At 50.5% G+C, this 25,719-nt stretch overlaps 1 protein-coding gene across 1 annotated transcript; it reads left to right on the top strand.

Annotated features, from left to right (window-relative positions):
* The first annotated feature begins 77 nt into the window (after positions 1 to 77).
* Positions 78 to 25,601, top strand: INCA1 (inhibitor of CDK, cyclin A1 interacting protein 1). The gene is made up of 7 exons (XM_073654561.1): positions 78 to 182; positions 3,409 to 3,468; positions 3,675 to 3,791; positions 3,908 to 3,935; positions 4,581 to 4,771; positions 14,410 to 14,596; positions 25,506 to 25,601. Exons 2-7 carry the CDS (start codon positions 3,425 to 3,427, stop codon positions 25,599 to 25,601), a joined length of 663 nt encoding a protein of 220 aa, XP_073510662.1. The 5' UTR covers positions 78 to 182; positions 3,409 to 3,424.
* Positions 25,602 to 25,719: the final 118 nt, after the last annotated feature.

The raw sequence follows: 25,719 nt of genomic DNA, 5'->3' as shown, positions 1-25,719 counted from the left end.
AAGTCCCGCCCAGTGTGTCGCCCAACCACCCACCTATGAAACTAGCCCGCTCACTGCATGACGTCAACTCCATGCTCTCCGCTCTTGTGTCACGTGTCTTTGCGCTGTACTGCGCAGCTGTCCAACGGCACCTGCGAGCGGGAAAATAAAAAGCGACCAAGTCACTCGACCAAGAGACTGAGGTGTGAGGAAAAGACACGAGTGGGAAAGGAGTGTGAGGGGAAGGGTCAGGAGGATAAAACAAGGTGTGAGGAGAAGAGCGAGAGAATAAGACACGGTGTGAGGAGATGGCTGAGTGAGGAGAAGGCGGAGTGTGAGGAGAAGGCGGGGTGTGAGGAGAAGACGGACTGTGAGGAGAAGGCGGACTGTGAGGAGAAGACGGAGTGTGAGGAGAAGGCGGAGTGTGAGGAGAAAGCGGAGTGTGAGGAGAAGGCGGAGTGTGAGGAGAAGGCGGGGTGTGAGGAGAAGACGGACTGTGAGGAGAAGGCGGACTGTGAGGAGAAGACGGAGTGTGAGGAGAAGGCGGAGTGTGAGGAGAAAGCGGAGTGTGAGGAGAAGACGGACTGTGAGGAGAAGACGGAGTGTGAGGAGAAGGCGGAGTGAGGAGAAGACGGAGTGTGAGGAGAAAGCGGAGTGTGAGGAGAAGACGGACTGTGAGGAGAAGACGGAGTGTGAGGAGAAGGCGGAGTGAGGAGAAGGCGGAGTGTGAGGAGAAGGCGGAGTGTGAGGAGAAGGCGGAGTGAGGAGAAGGCGGAGTGAGGAGAAAGCGGAGTGTGAGGAGAAGACGGGGTGTGAGGAGAAGACGGGGTGTGAGGAGAAGACGGGGTGTGAGGAGAAGGCGGGGTGTGAGGAGAAGACGGAGTGTGAGGAGAAGGCGGAGTGTGAGGAGAAGACGGAGTGTGAGGAGAAGGCGGAGTGTGAGGAGAAGGCGGAGTGAGGAGAAGGCGGAGTGTGAGGAGAAGGCGGAGTGTGAGGAGAAGACGGACTGTGATGAGAAGACGGAGTGTGAGGAGAAGGCGGAGTGAGGAGAAGGCGGAGTGTGAGGAGAAAGCGGAGTGTGAGGAGAAGGCGGAGTGAGGAGAAGGCGGAGTGAGGAGAAAGCGGAGTGTGAGGAGAAGACGGGGTGTGAGGAGAAGACGGGGTGTGAGGAGAAGACGGAGTGTGAGGAGAAGGCGGAGTGTGAGGAGAAGACGGAGTGTGAGGAGAAGGCGGAGTGTGAGGAGAAGGCGGAGTGTGAGGAGAAGGCGGAGTGTGAGGAGAAGGCGGAGTGTGAGGAGAAAGCGGAGTGTGAGGAGAAAGCGGAGTGTGAGGAGAAAGCGGGGTGTGAGGAGAAGACGGGGTGTGAGGAGAAAGCGGGGTGTGAGGAGAAGACGGGGTGTGAGGAGAAGGCGGAGTGTGAGGAGAAGGCGGAGTGTGAGGAGAAGGCGGAGTGAGGAGAAGGCGGAGTGTGAGGAGAAGGCGGAGTGTGAGGAGAAGGCGGAGTGAGGAGAAGGCGGAGTGTGAGGAGAAGGCGGAGTGAGGAGAAGACGGAGTGTGAGGAGAAGGCGGAGTGTGAGGAGAAGACGGAGTGTGAGGAGAAGGCGGAGTGTGAGGAGAAGGCGGGTGTGAGTAGAAGGCGGGGTGTGATGAGAAGGCGGGTGTGAGGAGAAGGCGGGGTGTGAGGAGAAGACGGAGTGTGAGGAGAAGGCGGAGTGTGAGGAGAAGGCGGAGTGTGAGGAGAAGACGGAGTGTGAGGAGAAGGCGGAGTGTGAGGAGAAGGCGGAGTGTGAGGAGAAAGCGGAGTGTGAGGAGAAGGCGGGGTGTGAGGAGAAAGCGGGGTGTGAGGAGAAGACGGGGTGTGAGGAGAAGGCGGGGTGTGAGGAGAAGACGGGGTGTGAGGAGAAGACGGGGTGTGAGGAGAAGGCGGAGTGTGAGGAGAAGGCGGAGTGTGAGGAGAAGGCGGAGTGAGGAGAAGGCGGAGTGTGAGGAGAAGGCGGAGTGTGAGGAGAAGGCGGAGTGAGGAGAAGGAGTGTGAGGAGAAGGCGGAGTGTGAGGAGAAGGCGGAGTGTGAGGAGAAGGCGGAGTGTGAGGAGAAGGCGGAGTGTGAGGAGAAGGCGGAGTGTGAGGAGAAAGCGGAGTGTGAGGAGAAGGCGGAGTGAGGAGAAGGCGGAGTGTGAGGAGAAGGCGGAGTGTGAGGAGAAGACGGAGTGTGAGGAGAAGGCGGAGTGAGGAGAAGGCGGAGTGTGAGGAGAAGGCGGAGTGTGAGGAGAAGGCGGAGTGTGAGGAGAAGACGGAGTGTGAGGAGAAGACGGAGTGTGAGGAGAAGGCGGAGTGAGGAGAAGGCGGAGTGTGAGGAGAAGACGGAGTGTGAGGAGAAGGCGGAGTGTGAGGAGAAGGCGGAGTGTGAGGAGAAGACGGAGTGTGAGGAGAAGGCGGAGTGTGAGAAGACGGGTGTGAGTAGAAGGCGGGGTGTGATGAGAAGGCGGGTGTGAGTAGAAGGCGGGGTGTGATGAGAAGGCGGGTGTGAGGAGAAGGCGGGGTGTGAGGAGAAGACGGAGTGTGAGGAGAAGGCGGAGTGTGAGGAGAAGGCGGAGTGTGAGGAGAAGGCGGAGTGTGAGGAGAAGGCGGAGTGTGAGGAGAAGGCGGAGTGTGAGGAGAAGGCGGAGTGTGAGGAGAAAGCGGAGTGTGAGGAGAAGGCGGGGTGTGAGGAGAAGACGGGGTGTGAGGAGAAGGCGGGGTGTAAGGAGAAGACGGGGTGTGAGGAGAAGGCGGGGTGTAAGGAGAAGACGAGAGTGAGGTGCAGACGGGGTGAAGAGAGAAGTGTGAGGAGAAGACGGGGTGTAAGCAGAGTGAGGAGAAGAGGTGCGAGAACATAAGGGGTGAATGGAGATGAGTGTGAGGAGAAGAAAAGTTTGAGGAGAAGTGTGAGGAAAAGGAAACAGCGCATGAGGAGAAGAGAAGTGGACAATGTGAGAATGATGGGACGGTGTGAGGAGAAGAGTATAGGTGAGGAGAAGAAGAAAGGGTGATAGGAGAAGATGAGTGTGAGGAGAAGAGGTGAGTGTGAAGAGAAAAAGAGGAGAGTGTGTGAGGAGAAGAGGCTTAGTTTTGGTGGGAGAGACCACAGGGTGTGGGGAAACCTGCGGCAGAGAGTGTGATATGTGCGATGACAGATGGTGTGAGGGCGGCCGGCCTTTTGTGTTAGTTGGTTGGGTTGCTTTGTCACCAATAAGCAGCTCGCTGATAACTCGGCAGCGATGTTTTGCCGCAGAGCGTCACACCGTGCGGTGATTTCCACTGTCTGTAGATCCTTTTCCTTCCTCGTCCCAGCAGCGGCGCACAGGGGCGGCACAGGATCGGTAGGTGAATATGAGGTCACGATGAGTCACAGACAGGTAACGATCGCATTGTTGTTTCTTCCGAGTTTAGTTGGAAGCCAGTGAAGATGTATGATGAATTTAGCAGCGAAAACTACATCCCCTATATAACGTAAGTAGAGAAAGCAATTGATGATATCCCGACATATCGGATTACATGTAGTAGAGCTGACACCCCCTCCTGCCCACTGACGGGCGCTTCACTCATGAGGCTGGTGATGGCCTCGTATCAGTCACCCATGAAGGAGCGCACCATGCCCACCTCTCTGCTGCTGATCACCATGTAGAGCCTGTCCTGATCTTCGTCATGTCCCGCAGACGATCCCGGACGGTCAGCCGTCTGCTCCCCGAGCCCATCCTTCCTCACTCACCACTCCTTCACCCAGAGAAGCACTACGGACCTGAGTTTTGGGATCGTATCATGAGACTGCCCAGGTAAGTAGTGACCGTTTCTCCCTCACTCATCCCTCTTACCCCCATCACTATCCGCCTGACATCTGTTTATTTTCTGGGGCTTTCTCATACAATAACTTTATTTTTTTTACTTGTAGTACCTATAACCCTGGAATCCCGGGATCGGTAAGAAATTCTGTCGTTGTTGCAAGTCTGCCCTGCATTTACTGTTAAGTACATATGAGCTGGCAGTCGTACTCCGCCTTCAGTGCACTTACCACATCTTTATACTTTTATTATGTTTGTTTGCTTTTTTTTTTTTTTTATAGACTTTTCCAAAATTTGACATTTTGGTTTGTGTCACCGCATTGCAAGATCAGAACGTCTTTATTTTCCTTGAATTTAGGGGTTTTTTTAAGCTGTTGTTTTTTTGAGACTTTTTCTTTGCTTTTTTTTTTTTACAACTTTTGGGGAAGGTGAAGTGGTTGGGGCCATAAAGTGCTGGCGTGAAAGACATCGTCATGGGCATCTGCACAGGAGAGACTGCTAAAAACTGACCTGTGCTGCACAGAGGAAGTCAGATCAGGAGGCCACCGCAGCAGAACATCACTCTCTACATAATGCCGCCTGTACCGGAGGAGAGGAAGAGGAGGGAGACATCACAGCACTGCAGGAATGAGTCCAAACCATTCACTATATCGTCCTGAACAGGCCCGGGCTGTCCATGTGGCCCCGTATAGCACTGATAAGTGCAACAATAATATAATGACACTTGTCTATGTACTTACTGCTTTTGTTTTTTTGTTGTTGTTGTTTTTTGGACCCTTTAAGATGTCCGGTTATGAAACTTGGAGGACAGATGTCAAATGGAACAGCATGCAACAGCCGCTCCTGGACACCCTGCCGCATCCATCAGAAATGTTCAAGGGGAAGAAAAAGAAGAGGTCTATGGCTGAGAGAAGCGCCATATCTGTGGAAAACTATATCCAAGAGCTGCGGAAGAAGCAGAGCACCATAGACCAGTCAGTGCAGCTCGTGCATCCACACACTGTGTACTGTAGAGCAGGGTTCCCCAACTCCAGTCCTCAAGGCCCACCAACAGGTCATGTTTTCAGGATTTCCTTAGTATTACACAGGTGATAATTCCATCACCTGCACAGGCAATAATTCCATCACCTGTGCAATGCTAAGGAAATCCTGAAAACATGACCTGTTGGTGGGCCTTGAGGACTGGAGTTGGGGAACCCTGCTGTAGAGGATACACAAATGATGACTGGCCCACCATAATACTTAACATCAGTATATGTATAAGAATAACAGCCGAGGGGTCACACAGGTACCACCACTGTTACTAGTTTGTCAGGGGGACGCAACTCCGCTGCCTCCAATTGTCAGGACAATTACACAATTCACTGACAAGTGTTTGACGAGGTCGCAGCTGCTTCCACTTCTAGGCCGGTTATTAGGGACCTGACAGTGACCGTATGGTATATACACCTCCAATTCCCACACTCAAATAACACATCCTAGATCTGAATGAATGAAATCTTCTCATTGAATACTTTGTTCTGTACAAAGTTGAATGTGCTGACAACAAAATCACACAAAAATCATCAATGGAAATCACATTTATTAACCAATGGAGGCCTGGATGTGGAGTCACCCCCAAAATTAAAGTGGAAAAACACACTACAGGCTGATCCAACTTTGATTTAATGTCCTTAAAACAAGTCAAAATGAGGCTCAGTATTGTGTGTGGCCTCCACGTGCCTGTATGACCTCCCTACAACGCCTGGGCATGCTCCTGATGAGGCTGAGTATTGTGTGTGGCCTCCACGTGCCTGTATGACCTCCCTACAACGCCTGGGCATGCTCCCGATGAGGCTGAGTATTGTGTGTGGCCTCCACGTGCCTGTATGACCTCCCTACAACGCCTGGGCATCCTCCTGATGAGGCTGAGTATTGTGTGGCCTCCACGTGCCTGTATGACCTCCCTACAACGCCTGGGCATGCTCCTGATGAGGCTGAGTATTGTGTGTGGCCTCCACGTGCCTGTATGACCTCCCTACAACACCTGGGCATGCTCCTGATGAGGCTCAGTATTGTGTGTGGCCTCTACGTGCCTGTATGACCTCCCTACAACGCCTGGGCATGCTCCTGATGAGGCTCAGTATTGTGTGTGGCCTCCACGTGCCTGTATGACCTCCCTACAACGCCTGGGCATGCTCCTGATGAGGCTGAGTATTGTGTGTGGCCTCCACGTGCCTGTATGACCTCCCTACAACGCCTGGGCATGCTCCTGATGAGGTTGAGTATTGTGTGTGGCCTCCACGTGCCTGTATGACCTCCCTACAACACCTGGGTATGCTCCTGATGAGGTTGAGTATTGTGTGTGGCCTCCACGTGCCTGTATGACCTCCCTACAACGCCTGGGCATGCTCCTGATGAGGTTGTGTGTGGCCTCCATGTGCCTGTATGACCCCCCTACAACGCCTGGGCATGCTCCTGATGAGGCTGAGTATTGTGTGTGGCCTCCACGTGCCTGTATGACCTCCCTACAACGCCTGGGCATGCTCCTGATGAGGCTGAGTATTGTGTGTGGCCTCCACGTGCCTGTATGACCTCCCTACAACGCCTGGGCGTGCTCCTGATGAGGCTGAGTATTGTGTGTGGCCTCCACGTGCCTGTATGACCTCCCTACAACGCCAGGGCATGCTCCTGATGAGGCTGGGTATTGTGTGTGGCCTCCACGTGCCTGTATGACCTCCCTACAACGCCTGGGCATGCTCCTGATGAGGCTGAGTATTGTGTGTGGCCTCCACGTGCCTGTATGACCTCCCTACAACGCCTGGGCATGCTCCTGATGAGGTTGTGTGTGGCCTCCATGTGCCTGTATGACCCCCCTACAACGCCTGGGCATGCTCCTGATGAGGCTGAGTATTGTGTGTGGCCTCCACGTGCCTGTATGACCTCCCTACAAGGCCTGGGCATGCTCCTGATGAGGCTGAGTATTGTGTGTGGCCTCCACGTGCCTGTATGGCCTCCCTACAACGCCTGGGCATGCTCCTGATGAGGCTGAGTATTGTGTGTGGCCGCCACATGCCTGTATGACCTCCCTACAACGCCTGGGCATGCTCCTGATGAGGCTGAGTATTGTGTGTGGCCTCCACGTGCCTGTATGACCTCCCTACAACGCCTGGGCATGCTCCTGATGAGGCTGAGTATTGTGTGTGGCCTCCACGTGCCTGTATGACTTCCCTACAACGCCTGGGCATGCTCCTGATGAGGTTGCGGATGGTCTCCTGTGGGATCTCCTCCCAGACCTGGACTAAAGCATCCGCCAACTCCTGGACAGTCTGTGGTGCAACGTGACGTTGGTGGATGGAGCGAGACATGATGTCCCAGATGTGCTCAATCGGATTCAGGTCTGGGGAACGGGCGGCCAGTCCATAGCTTCAATGCCTTCATCTTGCAGGAACTGCTGACACACTCCAGCCACATGAGGTCTGGCATTGTCCTGCATTAGGAGGAACCCAGGGCCAACCGCACCAGCATATGGTCTCACACGGGGTCTGAGGATCTCATCTCGGTACCTAATGGCAGTCAGGCTACCTCTGGCGAGCACATGGAGGGCTGTGCGGCCCTCCAAAGAAATGCCACCCCACACCATTACTGACCCACTGCCAAACCGGTCATGCTGAAGGATGTTGCAGGCAGCAGATCGCTCTCCACGGCGTCTCCAGACTCTGTCACGTCTGTCACATGTGCTCAGTGTGAACCTGCTTTCATCTGTGAAGAGCACAGGGCGCCAGTGGCCACTTTGCCAATCCTGTTGTTATGTGGCAAATGCCAAGCGTCCTGCACGGTGTTGGGCTGTGAGCACAACCCCCATCTGTGGACATCGGGCCCTCACACCACCCTCATGGAGTCGGTTTCTAACCGTTTGTGCTGACACATGCACATTTGTGGCCTGCTGGAGGTCATTTTGCAGGGCTCTGGCATTGCTCCTCCTGTTCCTCCTTGCACAAAGGCGGCGGTAGCGGTCCTGCTGCTGGGTTGTTGCCCTCCTACGTCTCCTGGTGTACTGGCCTGTCTCCTGGTAGCGCCTCCAGCCTCTGGACACTACACTGACAGACACAGAAAACCTTCTTGCAACAGCTCGCATAGATGTGCCATCCTGGATGAGCTGCACTACCTGAGCAACTTCTGTGGGTTGTAGAGTCCGTCTCATGCTACCACGAGTGTGAAAGCACAACCAACATTCAAAAGTGACCAAAACATCAGCCAGAAAGCATTGGTACTGAGATGTGGTCTGTGGTCCCCATCTGTAGAACCACTCCTTTATTGAGGGTGTCTTGATAATTGCCAATAATTTCCATCTATTGTCTATTCCATTTGCACAGCAGCAGGTGAGATTGATTGTCAATCAGTGTTGCTTCCTAAGTGGACAGTTTGATTTCACAGAAGTTTCATTTACTTGCAGTTACATTCTGTTGTTTTATATATTTATATAGTAAGGTTGCAGCCCGACAGGTCGTGTCCTCAAGGACTCGGAAAGCTGGCTCCAGCACACATAGTGCTGAGAGGTGTTCTATGGGCCCGGATTATTGGGCCGAGTTTTCCGAGCAGCTGAAAGAGCTGGGGGGGATCAGCTGCCCACTTACCTCCAGTCCAGGTCTTGTAAGGCCTGATTTAAGGCAGCTGCGCCGGTCTCAGTCTGTCTGTGTGTTGTGCACGGTGAGCAGGCCGTGCAGGTGCTGCTCAGACAAGCACTTCATATAAACGGCTGGGGCTTTGCTATATTGACTGTTTATTTTGCTGCTTTGTTACTTTGGGTAGGAGAAGGCTGTGTTTTGTTTGCTTTGAAAGTGCGGTTTATGAAGCCTAAATAAACCTGCCTTGGACATTTTAAAGAAACAGTATCCTGTGAATACCTCTAATGCGGCTGAGTGAGTACAAAACCCTATAATTGGTGCTAGAATCCCAAGGGGCAGTGTGGCTGCTACAGGAACCCGTATATGTCCTGGGTGAAGGCCGCCAGCCAGCAAGGGTCGTCCGGCAGCATGGAGGAGCTGATAAAGCAACTGGTGCAGGCGAATATGCATCAACAGCAAGCTCAGCAGGAGACCAACAAATTGTTAATAAAACAATTCCAGCTTCAACAGCAACAGATGGAGCAGATGAGGCTCCTGGCAGAGGCCGTCCACGTCAGAGAAGCCGCACCACCTCCAGGACGAAGAGACGAGACCCAGGTGAGGAAAACCGTGAGAGGGGCGTTACAAAAGATGACTCCGGGGGATGACATTGAGGCATTCCTGGCAGTGTTTGAGAGAGTGGCGGACCGTGAGAGACTACCACCGATGCAGTGGGCGGAGGTTCTAGAGCCATATCTGACCGGGGAACCACAGAAGGTGTACTTTGATCTGGCCCTACAGGACGCTAAGGAGTATAGCAAGCTTAAAGCTGAGATCCTGGCACGGCTAGGTGTAACCCTGGTAGTCAGGGCACAACAAGTCCACCTCTGGGACTTACAGAGGGACCAACCTCCTCGGTCACAAATGTTTGATCTTTTGCACCTGGTACAGAAGTGGCTGCAGCCAGAGACTTGTTCCACAGCCCAGATGGTCAAGAGAGTCGTCATGGATCGGTTTATCCACTCACTGCCCAATCCGATTCAGTTGCCCAGGGAGATCCCCAAAATGCAGACGACCTGGTGGGCCTAGTGGAGAGGTACCGGGCGGTAGAGGGTTCCCTGGGTGGTCAAGCAGGGTTTAGTCCCAAATATTAGCTAACTAGTCAAACTACACATGTCTAACAAACATCACAATTCACAACACAGTTCACATTACATACCTTTAACACTTCTCACATTACACACACATGTCCATCTCCTTACAACTGCAGGAGGTCCCTACTTCAGTGTTGGAAGTGCTAGCTCTCTCTCACTTCCTCACTTATAATTAGTTTCTCTGAGCCACAATTAATCCCATATGTTCAATGTGAGGGTGAGATGTCCCCTTTGCGGAGATATCTCATAGATTTTAATTTCTCTCTATGACAGTATACTTGACTCCTCTTACCCAGAGTACATGCACACCCGGTTCTGCCGACCGGACTATGGGAGGCAGAGTTATCAGTCGGACCAGCATTGGGCCGGCAGGTACTGACGGTGTGCGGCTCCTGTGTAGCGTCACTCGCTGCCTCCGTCCTTCAATCCTTTTGCTTTTCAGTGGATCCATACCGCTCCTGCAGGGTGATGACTCCGGCCGAGCTCCTCACAGCCCCTCTCAGCAAGGACAACAAATCGATTTGAGAAAGGTGAACGGCTGCAGTCGTCCATCTCTGCTGACTCAGTTAATTACCGGAGAGTCCTATTACTAATAAAATCCTTCAAACATCCCGGACTCTGGACGTAACCAGGGATTACATATGAAATGTCTTCATCTCGCTGATCATTATATGAGCCTATTACCTCATAATGGACCGTGGTAGATGTAAAGATCATCGCTGCCCTCCCCATTGGTGAAATATTAGAGAATATCCCACTCTCCGGTCAGTATCATATCTACAGAAGCCCCGGCACACAGATGACTTCTCTGTAGGATCATGTGGAAATAGACTCATGTCCTATAAATGAAGCAATTCATCATATGAGATTATTTCAGCTGCTCATGATTGCTGCCATCTCAATCTTGTTGCTTCTTGTCTTATTGCTCTTTATCTAAAACAAGCAAAATTGTCCTTATTATTGAACTCCTTCTTCTCCAATACTTCCAACCCCCGATGAAGTTTCAGTCCAGGCATCTTTATATAATCATGTCCTGCGGATGCTCAATCCCTCCCTTTCTTATGGTGTCCAGTATACCGTGTGCCTTATGATTTAGGAAGAAACAGATACCCGATGAGGGGAACGTCATTGTTGTCTTTGTAGAGATTCAGTCCTTGCATTCCATAAAAGCCGGAGCCCTATAATCTGTCCATCATATCTGGGAAAAAAAGAACATTTTTGGCAATCTCCAGACTGGTATTTGACAAGGGGAGGGGAAGGAGACTTAAGTAAGTCCATTGCAATGCTCTGCAATGTACCTCGTCTTGGTCTTCTGGAGTATGATGTATCTATCCTGTCACCTTGGTGAAGAAGAGGAATGTGCCGCTATAGCGGTATATTCCAGAACATGTTCAGCCTTGTGAAATGAAGAAAGACACTAGACGTGGAGCTTATAGATCAGTGGTAATTCAGCATATCACAACGGCCACAACACCAACAAACAAAACAATGACACAATGACCCATCAAGACTAGAAACGGCCGCTACACCAACAAACATAAAACAACGACACAATGACCCATCAAGACTAGAAACGGCTGCTACACCAACAAACATAAAACAACGACACAATGACCCATCAAGACTAGAAACGGCCGCTACACCAACAAACATAAAACAACGACCCATCAAGACTAGAAACGGCCGCTACACCAATAAACATAAAACAACGACACAATGACCCATCAAGACTAGAAACGGCCGCTACACCAACAAACATAAAACAACGACACAATGACCCATCAAGACTAGAAACGGCCGCTACACCAACAAACATAAAACAACGACACAATGACCCATCAAGACTAGAAACGGCCGCTACACCAACAAACATAAAACAACGACACAATGACCCATCAAGACTAGAAATGGCTGCTACACCAACAAACATAAAACAACGACACAATGACCCATCAAGACTAGAAACGGCTGCTACACCAACAAACATAAAACAACGACACAATGACCCATCAAGACTAGAAACGGCCGATACACCAACAAACATAAAACAACGACATAATGACCCATCAAGACTAGAAACGGCCGCTACACCAACAAACATAAAACAACGACACAATGACCCATCAAGACTAGAAATGGCTGCTACACCAACAAACATAAAACAACGACACAATGACCCATCAAGACTAGAAACGGCTGCTACACCAACAAACATAAAACAACGACACAATGACCCATCAAGACTAGAAACGACCGATACACCAACAAACATAAAACAACGACACAATGACCCATCAAGACTAGAAATGGCCGCTACACCAACAAACATAAAACAACGACACAATGACCCATCAAGACAAGAAACGACCGCTACACCAACAAACAAAACAACGACACAATGACCCATCAAGACTAGAAACGAGCTGCTACACCAACAAACATAAAACAACGACACAATGACCCATCAAGACTAGAAACGGCCGCTACACCAACAAACATAAAACAACGACACAATGACCCATCAACACTAGAAACGGCCGCTACACCAACAAACATAAAACAACGACACAATGACCCATCAAGACTAGAAACGGCCGCTACACCAACAAACATAAAACAACGACACAATGACCCATCAAGACTAGAAATGGCTGCTACACCAACAAACATAAAACAACGACACAATGACCCATCAAGACTAGAAACGGCTGCTACACCAACAAACATAAAACAACGACACAATGACCCATCAAGACTAGAAACGACCGATACACCAACAAACATAAAACAACGACACAATGACCCATCAAGACTAGAAATGGCCGCTACACCAACAAACATAAAACAACGACACAATGACCCATCAAGACAAGAAACGACCGCTACACCAACAAACAAAACAACGACACAATGACCCATCAAGACTAGAAACGAGCTGCTACACCAACAAACATAAAACAACGACACAATGACCCATCAAGACTAGAAACGGCCGCTACACCAACAAACATAAAACAACGACACAATGACCCATCAACACTAGAAACGGCCGCTACACCAACAAACATAAAACAACGACACAATGACCCATCAAGACTAGAAACGGCCGCTACACCAACAAACATAAAACAACGACACAATGACCCATCAAGACTAGAAACGGCCGCTACACCAACAAACATAAAACAACGACACAATGACCCATCAAGACTAGAAACGGCCGCTACACCAACAAACATAAAACAACGACACAATGACCCATCAAGACTAGAAACGGCCGCTACACCAACAAACATAAAACAACGACACAATGACCCATCAAGACTAGAAACGGCCGCTACACCAACAAATATAAAACAACGACACAATGACCCATCAAGACTAGAAACGGCCGCTACACCAACAAACATAAAACAACGACACAATGACCCATCAAGACTAGAAACGGCAGCTACACCAACAAACATAAAACAACGACACAATGACCCATCAAGACTAGAAACGGCCGCTACACCAACAAACATAAAACGACACAATGACCCATCAAGACTAGAAACGGCCGCTACACCAACAAACATAAAACAAGGACACAATGACCCATCAAGACTATAAACGGCCGCTACACCAACAAACATAAAACAACGACACAATGACCCATCAAGACTAGAAACGGCCGCTACACCAACAAACATAAAACAACGACACAATGACCCATCAAGACTAGAAACGGCCGCTACACCAACAAACATAAAACAACGACACAATGACCCATCAAGACTAGAAACGGCAGCTACACCAACAAACATAAAACAACGACACAATGACCCATCAAGACTAGAAACGGCCGCTACACCAACAAACATAAAACGACACAATGACCCATCAAGACTAGAAATGGCCGCTACACCAACAAACATAAAACAACGACACAATGACCCATCAAGACTAGAAACAGCCGCTACACCAAGAAACATAAAACGACACAATGACCCATCAAGACTAGAAATGGCCGCTACACCAACAAACATAAAACAACGACACAATGGCCCATCAAGACTAGAAACGGCCGCTACACCAACAAACATAAAACAACGACACAATGACCCATCAAGACTATAAACGGCCGCTACACCAACAAACATAAAACAATGACACAATGACCCATCAAGACTAGAAACGGCCGCTACACCAACAAACATAAAACAACGACACAATGACCCATCAAGACTAGAAACGGCCGCTACAACAACAAACATAAAACAACGACACAATGACCCATCAAGACTAGAAACGGCCGCTACACCAACAAACATAAAACAACGACACAATGACCCATCAAGACTAGAAACGGCCGCTACACCAACAAACATAAAACAACGACACAATGACCCATAAAGACTAGAAACGGCCGCTACACCAACAAACATAAAACAACGACACAATGACCCATCAAGACTAGAAACGGCCGCTACACCAACAAACATAAAACAACGACACAATGACCCATCAAGACTAGAAACGGCCGCTACACCAACAAACATAAAACAACGACACAATGACCCATCAAGACTAGAAACGGCCGCTACACCAACAAACATAAAACAACGACACAATGACCCATCAAGACTAGAAACGGCCGCTACACCAACAAACATAAAACAACGACACAATGACCCATCAAGACTAGAAACGGCCGGTACACCAACAAACATAAAACAACGACACAATGACCCATCAAGACTAGAAACGGCCGCTACACCAACAAACATAAAACAACGACACAATGACCCATCAAGACTAGCCTACAAAATGCCTACAGACAATGATAGTTCAGCGTTTATCACTATCGACACTGTGTCTCATCTCTCACAGGTTGAAGACTACGAAGTGGGGAGGGTACAACGCCTATGAAGAATGGAACAAGGAGGAAATACAAAGCCAAGCCAGCGGAGCTGACCCCGAGCAGGACACCTTCTTCACTTTTCTGAATGACGATGTCGGGAGCAGCGAGCCGGACGGGCCCATCTTCAGTGTCTCACCACCTCGCAGCCCTGGTGGAGTAAGTTTTTAGATTCTGAAAAAGTTTTTTGTCATAAAACTGTCATCAGATCATCTGTGTGAAAAACACACCCTGTAAATGTTAACACTCAGATCATGCAAAATAATAGAGAACACAATATAACAATATCAAAGCTGATGCGAATAACCTTTAAAAGAGAGTATCCATAAAGGAGAGTATCAAGACAGCAAAGGTGGAGGGGCAGAAATCCCAAAGATGTGGTAATAGTTAGACGGCCAGTCCATACAGCTTAGTGACGGGTATTCTGTATGTATGAGCTAGGCCTGGTTACATTGTGCCCGCTGTAAAGTTTGGTGGAGGAGGGATAATGCGATGCACTCGGCCTTGGCCCCTTACTTCTAATGGTTCAGCACACAAAGCATTAGTGACAATTGTAGCTTTCAACTTTGCGGGAACAATTTTGGTAAGGCCATTTCACTGCCCCTGACTTCAAGCCCATCGAACATCTCTGGGATGAACCAGACTAAGATTACAATGCTGGATCCGTAGCCCAACATCAGTGTCTGACCTCACAAATGCTCCCCTGAAAGGACGAAAGTCCCACAGACACTTGGGAGACAGAATTTATTTTAGAAAGTTTTCCCAGAAGAACGAGAAGCCACAAAGCAACCAACTCCATATAATGTCTGTAGATGTAGATGAGCACAGAAGCCCCCGGAGGTGGATGTGGGGGGCACATACTTTCCTCCATATTAATGTCTATGGATGTAGATGAGCACAGAAGCCCCCGGAGGTGGATGTGGGGGGCACATACTTTTCTCCATATAATGTCTAAGGATGTAGATGAGCACAGAAGCCCCCGGAGGTGGATGTGGGGGGCACATACTTTCCTCCATATAATGTCTAAGGATGTAGATGAGCACAGAAGCCCCCGGAGGTGGTTGTGGGGGGCACATACTTTCCTCCATATTAATGTCTATGGATGTAGATGAGCACAGAAGCCCCCTTAGGTGGATGTGGGGGGCACATACTTTCCTCCATATTAATGTCTATGGATGTAGATGAGCACAGAAGCCCCCGGAGGTGGATGTGGGGGGCACATACCTTTCTCCATATAATGTCTAAGGATGTAGATGAGGATAGAGAAGCCCCCGGAGGTGGATGTGGGGGGCACATACTTTATCCATATTAATGTCTATGGATGTAGATGAGCACAGAAGCCCCCGGAGGTGGATGTGGGGGGCACATACTTTCCTCCATATTAATGTCTATGGATGTAGATGAGCACAGAAGCCCCCGGAGGTGGATGTGGGGGGCACATACTTTTCTCCATATTAATGTCTATGGATGTAGATGAGCACAGAAGCCCCCGGAGGTGGATGTGGGGGGCACATACCTTTCTCCATATAATGTCTAAGGATGTAGATGAGGATAGAGAAGTCCCCGGAGGTGGATGTGGGGGGCACATAGTTTCTCCATATAATGTCTAAGGATGTAGATGAGGACATCGAAGCCCCTGGAGGTGGATGTGGGCGGCACATACCTTTCTCCATATTAATGTCTATGGCTGTAGATGAGCACAGAAGCCCCCAGAGGTGGATGTGGGGGGCACATACTTTCTCCATATTAATGTCCATGGATATAGATGAGGACAGAGAAGCCCCTGGAGGTGGATGTGGGGGGCACATACTTTCCTCCATATTAATGTCTATAGATGTAGATGAGGACAGAGAAGCCCCCGGAGGTGGATGTGGGGGGGGGGCACATACTTTCCTCCATATTAATGTCTATGGATGTAGATGAGGACAGAGAAGCCCCCGGAGGTGGATGTGGGGGGCACATACTTTTCTCCATATTAATGTCTATGGATGTAGATGAGCACAGAAGCCTCCAGAGGTGGATGTGGGGGGCACATACTTTTCTCCATATTAATGTCTATGGATGTAGATGAGGACAGAGAAGCCCCTGGAGGTGGATGTGGGGGGGCACATACTTTTCTCTATATTAATGTCTATGGATGTAGATGAGGACAGAGAAGCCCCCGGAGGTGGATGTGGGGGGCACATACTTTCTCCATATTAATGTCTATGGATGTAGATGAGGACAGAGAAGCCCCTGGAGGTGGATGTGGGGGGGCACATACTTTTCTCCATATTAATGTCTATGGATGTAGATGAGCACAGAAGCCCCCGGAGGTGGATGTGGGGGGCACATACTTTTCTCCATATTAATGTCTATGGATGTAGATGAGGACAGAGAAGCCCCTGGAGGTGGATGTGGGGGGCACATACTTTTCTCTATATTAATGTCTATGGATGTAGATGAGGACAGAGAAGCCCCTGGAGGAGGATGTGGGGGGCACATACTTTTCTCTATAGTAATGTCTATGGATGTAGATCAGGATAGAGAAGCCCCCGGAGGTGGATGTGGGGGGCACATACTTTTCTCTATATTAATGTCTATGGATGTAGATCAGGATAGAGAAGCCCCCGGAGGTGGATGTGGGGGGCACATACTTTCCTCCATATTAATGTCTATGGATGTAGATGAGGACAGAGAAGCCCCCGGAGGTGGATGTGGGGGGCACATACTTTCCTCCATATTAATGTCTATGGATGTAGATGAGGACAGAGAAGCCCCCGGAGGTGGATGTGGGGGGCACATACTTTCTCCATATTAATGTCTATGGATGTAGATGAGGACAGAGAAGCCCCCGGAGGTGGATGTGGGGGGCACATACTTTCTCCATATTAATGTCTATGGATGTAGATGAGAACAGAGAAGCCCCCGGAGGTGGATGTGGGGGGCACATACTTTTCTCTATATTAATGTCTATGGATGTAGATGAGGACAGAGAAGCCCCCGGAGGTGGATGTGGGGGGCACATACTTTTCTCCATATTAATGTCTATGGATGTAGATGAGGACAGAGAAGCCCCCGGAGGTGGATGTGGGGGGCACATACTTTCTCCATATTAATGTCTATGGATGTAGATGAGGACAGAGAAGCCCCTGGAGGTGGATGTGGGGGGGCACATACTTTTCTCCATATTAATGTCTATGGATGTAGATGAGGACAGAGAAGCCCCCGGAGGTGGATGTGGGGGGGCACATACTTTTCTCCATATTAATGTCTATGGATGTAGATGAGCACAGAAGCCCCCGGAGGTGGATGTGGGGGGCACATACTTTTCTCCATATTAATGTCTATGGATGTAGATGAGGACAGAGAAGCCCCTGGAGGTGGATGTGGGGGGCACTGTAACATACCTGGCGGCGTCCTTGCATGGTGGTCCATCTCCCACTGTGCAAGAGGGCGCACTTGATCTCCTGTCCAGAATGTCTCTCTGGCTTCCCTCCATGCTGTCTGTTTGTGTCTGTTTCTGCTGCTTAAGGGCGGCGCCCGATCACTTCCTGCCTTTTGTACCTGCTGTGGGTCACACCCCTTGTGCGTCCTCAGCCTATTGCTGTCTGTCACCTGGTATATAGCTCAGCAGCTCCCTTCTATCCCTGCCTGAGCATAGTGTTTCCTTCAGTGTGTGCTTGCACTCTGAAGGTGCCAGGTCCCGTTCTTTGTTTCCTTGTCTGCCTTTCCTGGAGGCTGTATTTCCAGGCCTGTCTGAACTGAGTCCTGTATGTCTTCTGCTTTTCGGTATTAGTTCCCGTGTCTGAACTGAGTCCTTTCTGTGTTCTCTTGTCTGTCCTGTCTGAACACGCTCCTAGCCTGTTCCTCCTGCCTTCTAGGGGCCGATTACCTAGACCCGTTCCTGTATCTTGTCTGACCTGTCTGAACACGCTCCTAGCCTGTTCCTCTCGCCTTCTAGTGGCCGATTTCCTAGACCCGCTCCTGTGTCTGGTCTGTCCTGTCTGAACACGCTCCTTGCCTGTTCGCTCCGCCTTCTAGTGGCCGATTTCCTAGACCCGCTCCTGTGTCTGGTCTGTCCTGTCTGAACACGCTCCTTGCCTGTTCGTTCCGCCTCTCTGGGGGCCGTATTCCCAGACCCGCTCCTGTATCCCTCTGCAGTGTCGGTCTCCTCCGTACACTCAGTTCCAGTCTGAACTCTCTCCTGTCCTTTACCTGTTTTGCCTCTATGTCCGTTCCCTTCCTTTTTCTGCAGAGTCTGAACTCGTACCTAACTCCTGCTTGTTGTCTCTGCAAGTACTGTGTGAGTATCTGGCTCTGTCTTTCCCTTCCTGTCTGTTCCGTGTGAACAGAGCCCTGTCCTCCCTGCTCAGCCTTGTCTGCACTCTAGCTGTGCTTGCCTGTAACCCTCTGCCTGTATTGTTCCTGAGTCCCGGTGTGTACTGGGTCCTATCCCGCCTGTGTTCCTACCTGCTAGTGCCTCCCTGTCTGCACTCTAGCTGTGCTTGCCTTTACCCCCCTGCCTGCATACCCGCCTGCCTGCATACCAGTCGTGCCTGCCTATACCCTCCAGTCTGTGTGCCAGCCTACCAGCCTGTTCCTGTATTCCCCTGTGTGGGTCAACAGCCGTGTCCGGGGTCTGTCCTGGAGTAGCACCTGGTCCCTCTGCTCGGTTCCTCCTTGGTGCACTGGCGTCGTATGCCGTCGTGCGACCCTGGTCGGATCGGGTGAATACTTAGTCACGCCCCTCCAGGCATTCACTCTCCGGCACGGTCCAGTGGAATCACTACAATCACACGCACACGCCGCTTAGCCCGGGCGTGTGCATAACAGCATGCTCAGGCCATGGTTCCCGTTGAGCCCCACGGCCTTCGCTCTTTGAGAAGTTTTTCCAGCGAATACATGCATTAAAATAAATAAATAAATTTTTTTCCCCCTTTAGCTGAGTTCCAGGCGAATTACGCACCCGTCCAGATGGATCTATCAGCTCTCGTTCCTGCGGATCCGCCACGTTACTATGGGGATCCAAGACAGTGTCGTGCATTTGTGGAGCAATGCATGCTACACTTTAAGGCCTACCCTCTCTATTTTCCTTCCGATTGGGCTAAAGTGGCCTTTATGATTGACTACCTAGCGGGTGATGCCTTGAAATGGGTCACCCCCCTATGGGAAGCATGGGATCCTGTCATCCTTGACCTGCAGGCCTTCCTGGTGGCCTTTCGTATGGTCTTCGAGGACCCTAACTCTGAAGCCCCTGCTGAAGCTTCACTTCCCAATATCCCGGAGCAGCCCCGACGGGTAATGTGTGTGGGTAGCGCAATAGTCCTCCAGCCCAATGAGACTACTGCCCACCCAGAATCCTCACAGGGTGACTACGCTTTCCGGAATACTTCTCTCAACCTCAAGAGGCAGTCCAGACGTGCTAGACTTAGAGGCAAGCCGTCACGCCAGGGTCTGTCCTCCCTGAGACCTCCTGACCCCAACCTTGAAGTCCCTACTGAAGCTTCATCTCCCTGTATCCCGGAGAAACCCCAATGGGTAATGTGCGTGGGTAGTGCACCAGTTCTCCTGGCCGAAGAGACTTCTGCCCATCCAGACTCCACACAGGAGAACTTCCTGCACCCGGCATCAGATGCTTCTTTCTCTTTAACCGGTGTGCATGTCCAAGGATGCTCCAAAGCTGTGGTTACCTCAGAGTCTGTGCACCTCTACTACCTGGCGGAGGATCCCCTGTTGCCTCCTGAACCCTCCGGGATACCACTCGATGACAAATGGAGAGAGACTTCTCTACACCCGGTACTCAATACTTTGTCCGCTTCGTCCTGTGAGCCTGACAATGGGTACCCCAAAGTGGTAGTTACCTCCGAGTCTCTACACCCCTCCGACCAGGCGGAGGACCTCCAGTTGTCTCCTGAACCCTTCGGGGTGCTACCTGGTAGCGAAAGGACAGAGACTCTCCTATACTCTGTACCTGATACCTCGCTCGCTTCGTCCAGTGAGTCCAACTTAGTGTACTCCGAAGCAGAGGTTACTCCTGAGTCTCTACACCCCTCCGACCAGGCGGAGGACCTCCAGTTGTGTTCAGAATCCTTCGGGGTGCCACCTGGTGGTGAATGGACAGAGACTTTCCTATATCCTGGATCTGATACCTCGCTTGCTTCGTCCAGTGAGTCCGACCTAGTGTACTCTGAAGCAGAGGTTACCCGTGAGTCTCTACACCCCTCTGACCAGGCGGAGGACCGCCAGCTGTCTCCAGAACCCTTCGGGGTGCCACCTGGTGGTGAATGGACAGAGACTTTCCTATACTCGGTACCCGATACCTCGCCTGCTTCCTCCAGTGAGTCCGACCTAGTGTACTCTGAAGCAGAGGTTACCCGTGAGTCTCTACACCCCTCTGACCAGGCGGAGGTCCGCCAGCTGTCTCCAGAACCCTTCGGGGTGCCACCTGGTGGTGAATGGACAGAGACTTTCCTATACTCGGTACCCGATACCTCGCCTGCTTCCTCCAGTGAGTCCGACCTAGTGTACTCTGAAGCAGTTGTTTTCTCTGAGCCTCTGCACTCTTCTGACCCGGCGGAGGACCTCCAGTTGTTTCCTGAATCCTCCGGGATATCACCAGATAACAAAGAGACAGTGACTTTTCCTCATTATGTACCTGATAACCCGTCTATTTCTTCCTGTGAGCTTGACAAGATGTACCTCGAAGCAGAGATTACCCTTAAGTCTCTGTCCCCCTCCAACCCAGTGAACGACTGGCCCTCGAATTCCCTGCGGAAGATTCTGGCAGGCCTGAAGAAGAGGGGGCGTAAGGGGGGAGGTACTGTAACATACCTGGCGGCGTCCTTGCATGGTGGTCCATCTCCCACTGTGCAAGAGGGCGCACTTGATCTCCTGTCCAGAATGTCTCTCTGGCTTCCCTCCATGCTGTCTGTTTGTGTCTGTTTCTGCTGCTTAAGGGTGGCGCCCGATCACTTCCTGCCTTTTGTACCTGCTGTGGGTCACACCCCTTGTGCGTCCTCAGCCTATTGCTGTCTGTCACCTGGTATATAGCTCAGCAGCTCCCTTCTATCCCTGCCTGAGCATAGTGTTTCCTTCAGTGTGTGCTTGCACTCTGAAGGTGCCAGGTCCCGTTCTTTGTTTCCTTGTCTGCCTTTCCTGGAGGCTGTATTTCCAGGCCTGTCTGAACTGAGTCCTGTATGTCTTCTGCTTTTCGGTATTAGTTCCCGTGTCTGAACTGAGTCCTTTCTGTGTTCTCTTGTCTGTCCTGTCTGAACACGCTCCTAGCCTGTTCCTCCTGCCTTCTAGGGGCCGATTACCTAGACCCGTTCCTGTATCTTGTCTGACCTGTCTGAACACGCTCCTAGCCTGTTCCTCTCGCCTTCTAGTGGCCGATTTCCTAGACCCGCTCCTGTGTCTGGTCTGTCCTGTCTGAACACGCTCCTTGCCTGTTCGCTCCGCCTTCTAGTGGCCGATTTCCTAGACCCGCTCCTGTGTCTGGTCTGTCCTGTCTGAACACGCTCCTTGCCTGTTCGTTCCGCCTCTCTGGGGGCCGTATTCCCAGACCCGCTCCTGTATCCCTCTGCAGTGTCGGTCTCCTCCGTACACTCAGTTCCAGTCTGAACTCTCTCCTGTCCTTTACCTGTTTTGCCTCTATGTCCGTTCCCTTCCTTTTTCTGCAGAGTCTGAACTCGTACCTAACTCCTGCTTGTTGTCTCTGCAAGTACTGTGTGAGTATCTGGCTCTGTCTTTCCCTTCCTGTCTGTTCCGTGTGAACAGAGCCCTGTCCTCCCTGCTCAGCCTTGTCTGCACTCTAGCTGTGCTTGCCTGTAACCCTCTGCCTGTATTGTTCCTGAGTCCCGGTGTGTACTGGGTCCTATCCCGCCTGTGTTCCTACCTGCTAGTGCCTCCCTGTCTGCACTCTAGCTGTGCTTGCCTTTACCCCCCTGCCTGCATACCCGCCTGCCTGCATACCAGTCGTGCCTGCCTATACCCTCCAGTCTGTGTGCCAGCCTACCAGCCTGTTCCTGTATTCCCCTGTGTGGGTCAACAGCGAGTGTCCGGGGTCTGTCCTGGAGTAGCACCTGGTCCCTCTGCTCGGTTCCTCCTTGGTGCACTGGCGTCGTATGCCGTCGTGCGACCCTGGTCGGATCGGGTGAATACTTAGTCACGCCCCTCCAGGCATTCACTCTCCGGCACGGTCCAGTGGAATCACTACAATCACACGCACACGCCGCTTAGCCCGGGCGTGTGCATAACAGGCACATACTTTTCTCTATATTAATGTCTATGGATGTAGATGAGGACAGAGAAGCCCCTGGAGGAGGATGTGGGGGGCACATACTTTTCTCTATAGTAATGTCTATGGATGTAGATCAGGATAGAGAAGCCCCCGGAGGTGGATGTGGGGGGCACATACTTTTCTCTATATTAATGTCTATGGATGTAGATCAGGATAGAGAAGCCCCCGGAGGTGGATGTGGGGGGCACATACTTTCCTCCATATTAATGTCTATGGATGTAGATGAGGACAGAGAAGCCCCCGGAGGTGGATGTGGGGGGCACATACTTTCCTCCATATTAATGTCTATGGATGTAGATGAGGACAGAGAAGCCCCCGGAGGTGGATGTGGGGGGCACATACTTTCTCCATATTAATGTCTATGGATGTAGATGAGGACAGAGAAGCCCCCGGAGGTGGATGTGGGGGGCACATACTTTTCTCTATATTAATGTCTATGGATGTAGATGAGGACAGAGAAGCCCCCGGAGGTGGATGTGGGGGGCACATACCTTTCTCCATATTAATGTCTATGGATGTAGATGAGCACAGAAGCCCCCAGAGGTGGCTGTGGGGGGCTATCACTGCTCCCCTAGCCTCGCTATGACAGATGAGCTGGGCCTGATATACGTGCATTGCAGTAGGTCGTGTGTGGAGCGTAGAGTGGAGACATCGGTGCAGCTGAGCTGGACTGGCCGGACGCCATGTGGGTCAGTGAAGTCAGTGGGTCTTGCTGTAGGAGAGCAGGGTGTACAGACAGCACTGACAAACAGCAGAGCTGGGTAGACAATCAGGCACCTTGTTGTAGGAGAGACGCTTGTGCGTACAACACTCAGACACAGCTGAGCTAAGTACACAGTCAGACACCTGGCTGCGGCACAGCCAAGTAACTGCTGTCCTTGCTGTCACAATAGTCAGCTTCACAAGGCCTGGGGTGATGATATCAGAGACACTTGCCGGGTTACCATAGTAGGAAACGCGCGTAGGGGAATGATGACACAAAGCACCATACTGGAGCTGGGACAGGTGAACAACTCATGGGAACAATTGTGGAAATGAAAAAACACTGAAAGGAAAACATTCACCGCAGTGAAGTCTATGAGCGCTGGTTTATTTAAAGCCAACTGGACTGAAATGCTATTTACATGCAGATGTAGGGAGCGGCTGTAGTGATCAGGAAGAGATGAGGGTGGAGTGGCTGTATACAGTAAGGGCGGATTAGAAGTCCATAGGAGAGCATAGGATTAGGTGGAGTGGCAGTGTTATGTCTCATCCGGTTAGGTGGATCCTCAAAGCCGCTGGTCCAGAAGAGCAGTTCTTGAGCAATGCGGACAGGTGGTGCTGGTGCAGCAGGACGGATGAGTCAGGGTGAAGTGGTGTCAAAGATGTAATAGGTTGTAGAGGAGAAGTCAAATTAGTATAGCAAAGCTGGGACAGAAATTTCTGATATAGCAGAGCTGAGACAGCAATGTTTGATATAGCAGCGCTGGGACAGCAATGTTTGATATAGCAGAGCAGGGACAGCAATGTTTGATATAGCAGAGCCGGGACAGCAATGTTTGATATAGCAAAGCTGGGGCAACAATGTTTACTATAGCAGAGCTGGGACAGCAATGTTTACTGTAGCAGAGCTGGAACAGCAATGTTTGCTATAGCAGAGCTGGAACAGCAATCCTTGCTATAGCAGAGCTGGAACAGCAATGTTTGCTATAGCAGAGCTGGAACAGCAATGTTTGCTATAGCAGAGCTGGAACAGCAATGTTTGCTATAGCAGAGCTGGGACAGCAATATTTACTATAGCAGAGCTGGGACAGCAATGTTTACTATAGCAGAACTGGAACAGCAATGTTTGCTATAGTAGAGCTGGAACAGCAATGTTTGCTATAGCAGAGCTGGAACAGCAATGTTTGCTATAGCAGAACTGGAACAGCAATGTTTGCTATAGCAGAGCTGCAACAGCAATGTTTGCTGTAGCAGAGCTGGAACAGCAATGCCTGATATATCAGAGCTGGGACAGCAATATCTGATATAACAGAACTGGAACAGCAGTGTGTGATATTGCAGAGCTGGAACAGCAGTGTCTGATATTGCTGAGCTGGACCAGCAGTGTCTGATATTGCAGAGCTGTAATAGCAGTGTCTGATATAGCGGAGCTGGAACAGCAGTGTGTGATATTGCAGAGCTGGAACAGCAGTGTCTGATATTGCTGAGCTGGACCAGCAGTGTCTGATATTGCAGAGCTGTAATAGCAGTGTCTGATATAGTAGAGCTGGAATAGCAGTGTCTGATATAGTAGATCTGGAACAGCAGTGTCTGATATTGTAGAGCTGGAATAGCAGTGTCTGATATAGTAGAGGTGGAACAGCAGTGTCTGATATTGTAGAGCTGGAATAGCAGCGTCTGATATAATAGAGCTGGAACAGCAGTGTCTGATATTGTAGAGCTGGAATAGCAGTGTCTGATATAGTAGAGGTGGAACAGCAGTGTCTGATATTGTAGAGCTGGAATAGCAGCGTCTGATATAATAGAGCTGGAACAGCAGTGTCTGATATTGTAGAGCTGGAACAGCAGTGTCTGATATAATAGAGCTGGAACAGCAGTGTCTGATATTGTAGAGATGGAACAGCAGTGTCTGATATTGTAGAGCTGGAACAGCAGTGTCTGGGGAAGAGCTGGGACAGGAATGGGCACAGGTGAGTAAAAGGTGATATGTAAGGTGAGAGGGGACTTGAACGTCCATAGATCTTAATATGAAGTAGTTTATAATCCTATATGACCAATCACTAATATTGTTATTCTGTCACACAGGCAGTGTTCCCGTGGTTGAGCCCCCAGCATGATGACACCACACCTTTCATGGACAGAAGCTTTGATGGGTGGGGACCGGCCGGGAGGTTTTTCTGAGCAGCAGATGTTATAATGTTCTTACTGTTTTTATCAGTTTATTATATTATTAGAGTTAATAAAGCATATGTTGTGTCATGGACTGCCGTCACTATTCTTAGCAGTCACATTCTCATGC

Source organism: Phyllobates terribilis, unplaced genomic scaffold (genome assembly GCF_046119375.1).
Source record: "Phyllobates terribilis strain yellow unplaced genomic scaffold, ASM4611937v1 Scaffold_11__3_contigs__length_659146591, whole genome shotgun sequence".
NCBI classification, from domain to species: domain Eukaryota; kingdom Metazoa; phylum Chordata; class Amphibia; order Anura; family Dendrobatidae; genus Phyllobates; species Phyllobates terribilis.
The sequence above is the reverse complement of the archived record's forward strand: the minus strand, read 5'-3'. Positions and strand labels throughout refer to the sequence as shown.

Coding starts and splice junctions, on each gene's coding strand:
- INCA1 (XM_073654561.1), top strand. CDS start 3,425: ATGTATGATGAATTTAGCAGCGAAAACTACATCCCCTATATAAC. Junction 3,936..4,580: donor ACCCTGGAATCCCGGGATCG/GTAAGAAATTCT, acceptor GGACCCTTTAAG/ATGTCCGGTTATGAAACTTG. Junction 14,597..25,505: donor CACCTCGCAGCCCTGGTGGA/GTAAGTTTTTAG, acceptor TCTGTCACACAG/GCAGTGTTCCCGTGGTTGAG.